A 9,235-nucleotide genomic window follows, 5' to 3' on the forward strand; every position below is an offset into this window, starting at 1 on the left:
AAGGAATAGTATTATGTTTGCCGACATCTTTAAAAGAGTATTTTAGACAAACTTCATATGGAAAGTTGACAGTCTAATGCAAAACCCTGAACTTCTGTGGATGCTGTGGTTTTAGTTTGAAGGGCGAATTAGCCCAGCGCCTCCTGTCTAAAAGTAATTAATTTCAATCAAAAAGTAAAGTACTTTTTAAAAAAATATTAAGTTAGCACCATTCATAGCGTGTAAGATTCTGGAGCATAGAATAAAGAGTTGGCAAGGACGACTTGGTAGCAACTAGCATAGCTATTTGCTTCTCGTCTCCCCTCCAGCACAAATGCAACCCTAACAAATCAAACTCAGGAGAGTGACAAAACGAGCTCTTCTGTGGGAGGGTTAAATATCAGCAATATAAGTAACCAACCTACCAAGGTCCAGGACTCTTACACCCATCAAAATAGAATTAGAATGGAACTATGGAACCCAAACATTACAAAATGATATGAGCGCTGCTGTGGAAAGCTTCAGATATATTAAATAAAAAAGTTTACCTAATAGCCAGCAATCTGACCTTATAAAGGCCACAAACTTGTCTCACACCATAGCCTCCTTTCAGTCCAGGAGCTTCATTCTCATCAAGTAAAGTCCCCAAACCGGAGTAGAGACGCCTCCAGAAACTCTTCACTCTCTCTTATCAAAGTCTTCTGGGTCAATCATATCTCTATTCATGGCTCGCTTGATGCTCCTTCTATTGGTTGTTGCTGTTATCTTTGCCACTGTTGCAATGGCTCGGCCTTTTTCGGTGGTAGTTTGAGTTGATGCCGTCGAGCTCACTGGCTCCTCTGCGGCCAAGCCCCCTTCCTCCGGTTTGTCTTTAAATGATTCAGAGGTAGGACTTGCGGGTGCGCCAGAAAATTTACGAAATCGAAAGCATCACAGGGCATTTGATAAGTCGATTGCTGGTGGAGAAATTATACTTGGTGGGTTGCAACTACAATTTTTGCAGCGGTTTTCTGCTATATTCGTGTCACTAGGCAAAGAGTTGAAGAGAGTAAATACTGAGATTTCGGAGCTTTTTTTATATATGAATACTGGCGTTGTTTGAACAAATTATTACCACTCAATGTTGTAGGTTATAAGTATGAATTATAGCTATACATAGTGAAATTTTATATTTTCTTTGGTTATTCTTCTAAAAAACAAAAGTTCTTTATTTGAAGGTGGTTTCATCAGTTTTCTTTTTCTTCTACATATTTTAGCAACTCGGTGTTCCGGTACTAAAAATTGGACTGCTTTGCTTTCTAATTTGACTGCTAATACCACCTTTTATACTACTAGAGATAGAGAGGTGAATTGTTTACGGGCTTTTTGTAAGAAATGTTTATGGAGTTATTGTATGACTAATTAGATAACTAAATGGATTATCTTTTGGCATGAGGACATATATCCTACATGTTTTGCGAAATGATCGCAGTAGGCATAATAAATTTCACTACATAAAACCTTTTCTTTTTCGAGTTTACTAGTTAGAAAACCGATTTCCTTTGTAGTGCCATGTAAAGAAAGCTATTTTTTTTCTATTGTTTGAAAAAAAACGGAAAATCTATAAATTCATTTTAAGATCAATTAAATGAGCATATTCTTCTATTTCTCCCTTCCAGATCTGCCACCAAAATGCCATAGATATTATGTCCTCACCCAAAAAAGCTATCCAAAAAATATTATTGAGGTTTTTTTTTCATCAACGAGGATTAGCTCCATTTATTTATTTATTTATTTATTTATTTTATTTTATTTTTTTGCTTAGGAAAAAGAGAAGGGGGGAGGAAGGGACAAGCCCACCCCCGAATAGCAGCTCCTACTGGACATTAGCTCCATTTATTATCAAATAGGTTTTTGTGCTGCACTTCATGTTTATTCTTTGATTAAATGGAGGCCAAATAACATTTGGAAAAGAGGATGGCTTTATTGAGCAACAACCTATCCCGTAAATCTTAGAATCCACCATAGAGACCGATCAATCTGGAGTAGAGTTTGCCGCTGTGTTAGTTGGTAAATTGAGTGGTGATATTGAAAGCAATGAAACTCTTTACGTAACGAAAAGAAAAGAAACTCTTCATATAGAAGCCAATTGTATCCCCGTTTGATTTTAAAATTAAAAGCTGCATCAAAATATTTCTCTTTTTTTTATTGATGCCCATATTAAAACACTTAATTGAAATTTAATGCAGAGATGCTTGATTTTTTTTATTCATGTGTTTTTCCCCTGATTAAGAAAAGCCTTTCTTAGAAGGAACGCGCTGCATGCTCCTTGAAACTTACAGCAGACACATATGCTTATATAAAAGTAGGGCATGCTAACATCTATAAGAAGATAATAGATTTATACAATTTACACTCAAACGCGAAGTTAACTGAACCCCAGATGATCAGACTTTGAAGAGAGATATTAGTTAGCGTTGTATGGAAAACCGACAGAACCACAACCTTACAACTAAATCTGCAAATAGGTCGGGTTGACTCATGACGACCTAATCTAACTTGCTTAGATCCGACCCGACCCATTTTGGAGAATCCATGGAGTCGGGTCGGATCCTAAAATTAGACCCATTCTATTTTCTAGATCGAATGAATCTGGGTTTACTGAATTCAGACCCGATTCGACCCATTTAAAACTTAGGTAATTTTGGATTTTCAATCCTACGACTCAACCCGACTCGATCAGAATCGATATAATTATTTAGGCCCATAGGTCGTAGCAGCTCACAGGAGCGCAGTCAAGTTTGGATGGCATAAATGGGTTTACCAGAACCGAACCCAGCCTAGATCCAAATTTTTCGGGTTGGATGCAGGTTATACATAGATCCGACTTGATTTGAATGACCCGTTGGGTCAAAAATTATGGCGGTGGATCCAACCCGAATTATTTGTTGGATCAAAATTATAACGATAGGCCCGATCCAATTCGATCGTGGATTGAATCGGAGTCCAAAAGTAAAATTTAATTAAGAAACTAGATTGAATCGGGCTACTCGTGACCCAGTCCCATCGATTTGTACCTTTACCTACAACTCCTACAGCCCCTACATTCATTATTTTAGGAGCTGACGGCCCAAACCTCTAATAAGAATATTTTTTCTTTCCGCCCGTCAGCTTTTCCCAAGGGCGAACATATCGGATGAGATCGCAACCATCTATTAGAAGACTACCTTCCTATTATACCCATCACGTCTTGCACACGTGCTGAAAACGCGTCCACCCTCCAAGAATCCTAGAAAAGGGGATCATCGAAACCCAGAGCAGGAACGAAGAGATGGCTACGGCGACTGTGGTAACGATGGTCATCAGAAATTCCCGCCCATCCTTCCGTAACCCCCACGACAAGATCGCCTTCGCCGTCCATGCCTCTTTCCTCTCCGCTGGCTTCTTCCTCACCGCCACCGGCAAGAACGCCTTATCCTATAGTCCTCCGATCGGTGCGTCTCTCTTTGATCCCATACTTCTTAAAGCTTGACTCTTGAACCGAAAAATCGTGTTTCTTTTTTTTTAAAAAAAAATAGGAAATTGGGAAACAAGGTCCTTCGATCCCGTTCAACTTAACTAGAATCTTGAACCCAAAAAAAATAATTTTTTATTTTTTTTTTGAATTTTAGGTAGGAAAGAGGTGGGGATCGAGGGGTGGAACGAGCTGGAGGGCAGCTATGGTTTCTTGTACTCCAAGACCGAGAAGGGTCAGAAAAAGAATGTCTTGGTGAGGTGCCTGGTGATCGGAGATTTCCTTGCGATTTATGGCTTGAAGCTTGAGGGGGAGCAGAAGGAACCATTCAACCTCCAAGTCAAGTATTAATTTTTTTTAAGATTTTCAACTCTTAAGGATTATGACTTGTTTGGTTTCTGGGTCGGATTTTTAATTTTGTTTGGTTGCAACATATTTGAAGGGTGAATGATTACCTGTCTGATGATGGGAATCAGGTGAATCATTATGGGGAGTTGTACAAGGATATGAAGGGCCTCGTCAAGAATTTGAATTTTGGTATCTTGGCCAAATTGGAACCCAAGGTTGGGAGCAGGTTTGTGAATGAAATTGCCTCTGTACTATTCTTTTCTACCCTCGCCCATGTTTGTGGTACTTTCTCATTTCGGAGTAGGTTTCATTTGTTAGATAGCTGGCGAAAATACGATCTTTATAGCTTGCTTCAAAGATCTTATTTCACTATTATCTGTATCCAACACCAAAATTTCTAATCAGGAAGCATGTTTGTTTTACATGTTGACATCCATCCTGTACGTCTCTTTATCAAGACCATCTCTAGCTGATGCTAGATCACCTTATTCATTGCCTAACATTCTGATCCATGCAACATGAGGGGCCAGTCTAATGATCAAGGTTGTCAGACTGGCTACTCTGGTCTTAGGCCGTGAAACCTTTAGAGCCTACACAGTTTGTATATCCTTATTTTGATATGCTTGTGCTCTCTGTTTATTGTCTAACATTAAATCTGTACTGTGAAGCGCTAGATACTGAGTGATGATTTTATCTTTCTAGGAGATCCTTGACAGTAAACTTTCAAAGGCCTAAGTAGGATGCTAAATTAAAAATTTACTTGATAATTTATTAAGTCTATATACAGATATTGCAACTTAAACCTCACTTCTAGATAGATTTAAATAATTACAAACATATATTGAGTTTGTGGAAAGTGTATCAGAAACAAGGTCACCAACTATTTAAGTTATATTCTCCAGGCTGTGGGAAGCTTATCTATCAATAAGGGAGAATATATTTGTAGTTTTTCTGAAAAACAGCTTACAATACATAAAGAATAAATGTGACAACTAGAGCACCGTGCAGTTATTAAGTACCTAGACACCTTCCTAGATATTAGCCTGGGAAGTCATGTTGTTGCTCTGCCTTTGACAGAACACTAATCTATATGTAGGATTTTCTCAGTATGGTTGCTCTTGGGTGGGAAGAAAGGCGTTAAGCCTAATTCATGTTCATCGTGGTAGTCTTTCTTCTTTCAAAAGAAATGCGTGGTTTTGGTGTGTCACAAGAAATTATTCAAAACAGAAAACTGGGAAATCCTAGATTGGAGGAAAAGGCTGCTTTGAATTGGTAATGATGGATGTGCACAAGGGAGAAGAGGAGTCAGGCAGAGAGCTTTTTTTCTTGAAAATATTTGGCCCTTAATTTGAGTAATTAGTATGCAGGGTTTTTTTTCTTGTGGGGGGGGGGGGGGGGGGAGCTATACACATTGTGAAGTCTTATATTTTCAAGATTTTTTTTTTGCATTAAAATATTTGGGTTTTGGGCATTGAGCATATGTGGTTTCTTGAAAATACTGGGTCCATTATTTGGACGTTAGTATTGCAGATTATCAAATATGCATAGAGGTGGAATTCACACCTTAACACTTTATAAAAGGAGTTAATGGTTAAAAATCAATCATTGAGTATTTGATTGAAGATCCAAACTGTTGAACATGGTCTATACTAAAAAATGCCTAGAAACCAAAATTCATGGTTTTTTTATGGTCTCTAACATAACCATCAAGTACGTGTCTAAATGGGTGATTTTAGTTGCATGATATTGTGCTTTATTATGATTTAATCGTCAAAACCTGGTGAATTTAAATCTACCCGTGTTCTCAGATTTGTAGATCATGATCCGTAATGTGGGTTTTAAAGTTATGTGCCCTATCATGTATTTTGCAATACTAGCACAATTGATATCATTCATTTTTGAACCAACTTGATGCTAGGTTAGAGACTACCAAAGAATTTTGGTTTCTAGGCATTTGTTGTAGTGTAGTTCGTGTTCATTAGGTTGGATCTTTAATTTGGATAGTCCATCATTTATTTAAAAATCATTAACTCCTTTTTTTAAGGTGTTAAAATAATATGTGTAGCCTAACTTGATATGCATATGTAAAAATCTTTTTTATTTTTTCGCAAATACACTTGGGTTTTGGTGAACTTAACAACTAACTGCAAAACACAATTAGGTAAAGTAGTTTGTGATGGTGGTTTGCCTGCAAATACAATTATCTGATGATGCCTTAAATGTGTGTCACATCTTCAATTTGCACCTGGTTTCATCCTATACAGGGCATCCACATTTTGTTGATTCATGTTTTTTTTTGGAAGTAATTTCTCCTTTTCTGTTGGTTAGTTTAACACATGCATTGACCTATCTGATGCTTGAATAACTTTTAGATTCTAAGTCGTCCATTTTTTTGTTCATTTGTTTTTTTGTGCATAGTATTGTATATCCTCCTGTTCCACCGTTTGTATGTAATGATGCTTTTTCTGGGCCTGGCAGTGGCTTCTATCCTGAGAGGTTTTTTCTCCCCAGTCCCACTATGATCATTTTGTAGTCTTGTAACTTGGCTTTGGATATTTAGCCATCAATTTGTGTTTTTCCCAGGTCCTCTAGTGTGGGTGGTGACATGCTCGTAGGTATGTTATCTAATTTTTTTTAAAAGGCCATTTATTAGTAGACTTTTTTTCTCCAATGTTGCTTAGTTTTTGCTCTAATGACGCAGGGCCAAATGATCCACGCTGGTTTGGTTCTGGTGAATTTTCTGGTTCTTTTGGTGGACTTCCGTGAGTACACTATCTCTTTCCTTGTCAAAAGAAAACAAATATTTTTCACTTTCATTTCTCTGCTTGTCGAACTAAAACTCTAATCATATACTATTAAAACAGCGGTGTGCCACCGGGTGCTCACTTTGATCCATATGGTCCTCCTGGTGTCCCAGGTTTCGTGCCTGGTCATTTTGCAAGGTATGATTGTAGCCTTTCTGTAATTAGATGCTCTAGCAAGTGTAGAAAAACCAATAGGAACAGCAAGGGGTTGTTGATATGCTTATAGTTGAAATCATTGTTGAAGATACTAAACAAGCACCTTATTCCTTAAATTCTAAAAAGAAAGCATCATTCATTTCGGAATAAAGACAAGGGCTTGCAATCACAAGATTTTTTAAAGAGCCCTCAAAGTGGCACGGGTAATCCATTTCTTCTCCTGAAACTCTTTAGTTATCAGAAGTTACTATTCATGGTTCCACAAGGCTGCCCTGGTTGGAACTTGGATACAACTCTGAGGAAAATACCCATTGTCGCTTGTGAAAGAGAGCTCGTATCCATTCAGGAGGTGCTGATCAAATTGGGCCTTAAGGATATTTAGGTTTATTAAGCTGTTAAATTCACTTGTTGCAAAATCCCAATGTCATTTGACTAAATGTTGGTTGTGCTGCTTTCGTTCGTGAGTCTATACCTTATGTGCTCATCTTCTTATGGTGATTTTTTACAGGCAGCCGCAACAACCTGGGAGCCCAAAGAAGGCCCACTGCCCACCGCAAATAAAGTTGGAATGGAGCTGTGAATAGTTAATGCAGCTGGGATGTCATTTGGTTGAAGACTTGAAGTACTGAATCCCATCCCCCACGGTTTATAGATCAGATGTTGGTTATGAATATTTGGTAATTTAAGTCAATTGATGCTTCATCTTTTGTGTGTCTACTCAACTTCTATGATTGTTTGAGTTTTCTTATTATTAAATTTTGGTAATTTAAGAGATGAGAGAAGCTAACAAGTGAAACCGCGTCGTATTATATGTGCTCGTCGCCCATGTGAGAATCGAAGAATGGAGGAGAGAGAGAGAGTGTGTTCGACAATCAAAATTAAAGTTAATAAAATTTTATTTTCTGTCAATTATGTCACAAGAAAGATTAAATGGATTAGTTATATTATCGATTGAAAATAGTATTTTAATAAATTTTAAGTACAAAAATTTAATTAGTAATTTTGGATCTCAAAAAACTAGGCGAATTATTTTTAAATAAAATTTTTAAAATAATTTGTACTTATTAAAAAAAATTATTATTTTTTTTAAAAAAAAGTTTCTTCGTCTTAGACTTCCAAATACATTGAGCCGCACCTACTCAACCAAGATCTGTCTGCCAAATGCTATGTGATGTGGGGTCGGAACCCCGACACCAGCCCACACACCGGCCGAGCAGGGAAAGTATCTGCGTCCCTCTCGAGGTATTGTCCGCTCTGGGATTGCCGCTTCGGGTCTGCGGGAGGTCGCCCAGGGCCGGAGCCCAATGACAGTCCCAATGACAGTCCCGAGCCCTGACGGCGCGGGGGTCCGCGGAGGTTGCCCCCTACCCTCACAGTTTTGTCCTATAAAAGGCGCCTCGTGAGGAAAGGTTTTAGGCCTCCTCATTATAAGGCACAGACCTTTCCGCTGATTAGCCGATGTGGGACTAAACTGGGAACCCCATCCCACAACACAGCCCCCTCAGTGGGAAGGTCTGTGCGTGGCCGGGGCCCTTCCTCTAGCGCCATCTGATGTGGGGTCGGAACCCCGACACCAGCCCACACACCGGCCGAGCAGGGAAAGTATCTGCGTCCCTCCCGAGGTATTGTCCGCTCTGGGATTGCCGCTTCGGGTCTGCGGGAGGTCGCCCAGGGAGGTCGATCCGGGTCGGCGCCAATCTCGACCCGGGAGCTCGGGCCCGGTTGGTGGAATTCCTCCGAGCCAATGCCGATGTGTTACGGGGGAACTTAGCCACCATGCCCCACGTGACCGGCACGCGCGCCCAGGAAGACTACAGCTGCCCCTTGTTCCAGCAATCCGACCCCGAGTCGGATATCTTCAGCTCCGCAGCCCGACCCCGAGTCGGCTGCCCCTTGTTCCAGCAATCCGACCCCGAGTCGGATATCTTCAGCTCCGCAGCCCGACCCCGAGTCGGCTGCCCCTTGTTCCAGCAATCCGACCCCAAGTCGGATACCGCTTGACAACGACGGACTGTTCCCCTGAGGCACGCCGCGGCCTTCTGCTCCACTACTCCCTGTAACGGCCGTATCCGGCGCTGCCCCACGATCTCCTGTAACAGCCGTACAAAGCGGAGCTCCACTACGCCCTGCCATGGCCGTACCCAGCGCTGCCCCACGATCTCCTGTAACAGCCGTACAAAGCGGAGCTCCACTACGCCCTGCCATGGCCGTACCCAGCGCTGCCCCACGACGCTCTGTAACGGCCCTGTCAGTGGCGACCCTATCGTGCCACACGATGGCCAATCCCCAGAGAACCCTCCAGCCAGATATATATGCGGCTGGGGGGGAAGGGGGAGGGTAAGCAAGAACTTCCAGAGCATTCTCTTACTTGCTTCGATTATCTCTCCTTCTCCTCCAATCTCCTCTGACTTGACCGTCGGAGGGCCATCACCACCCCCGTGGTGGTGCGAGGCTT

At 40.8% G+C, this 9,235-nt stretch overlaps 1 protein-coding gene across 3 annotated transcripts in view; it reads left to right on the forward strand.

Moving 5' to 3' along the window:
- LOC103707157 (probable proteasome inhibitor) overlaps window positions 1-7,554 on the forward strand; it is a 72,277-nt gene extending 64,723 nt beyond the window's left edge. Inside the window, exons 1-8 of one of the 3 annotated variants that reach the window (XM_008791542.4) lie at window positions 3,235-3,452; window positions 3,630-3,816; window positions 3,915-4,046; window positions 6,239-6,316; window positions 6,404-6,435; window positions 6,522-6,582; window positions 6,685-6,762; window positions 7,289-7,554. In XM_008791542.4, the coding sequence (XP_008789764.2) occupies window positions 3,290-3,452; window positions 3,630-3,816; window positions 3,915-4,046; window positions 6,239-6,316; window positions 6,404-6,435; window positions 6,522-6,582; window positions 6,685-6,762; window positions 7,289-7,364 (807 nt within the window). In that variant the 5' untranslated portion in view covers window positions 3,235-3,289 and the 3' untranslated portion in view covers window positions 7,365-7,554. Of the gene's footprint in view, window positions 1-3,234; window positions 3,453-3,629; window positions 3,817-3,914; window positions 4,047-6,238; window positions 6,317-6,403; window positions 6,436-6,521; window positions 6,583-6,684; window positions 6,763-7,288 lie in introns of those variants that run through there. The other 2 variants (XM_008791543.4, XM_039125836.1) reach the window with 2 other exon arrangements.
- Window positions 7,555-9,235: the final 1,681 nt, after the last annotated feature.

This window comes from Phoenix dactylifera, chromosome 4 (genome assembly GCF_009389715.1).
Source record: "Phoenix dactylifera cultivar Barhee BC4 chromosome 4, palm_55x_up_171113_PBpolish2nd_filt_p, whole genome shotgun sequence".
NCBI classification, from domain to species: Eukaryota; Viridiplantae; Streptophyta; class Magnoliopsida; order Arecales; family Arecaceae; genus Phoenix; species Phoenix dactylifera.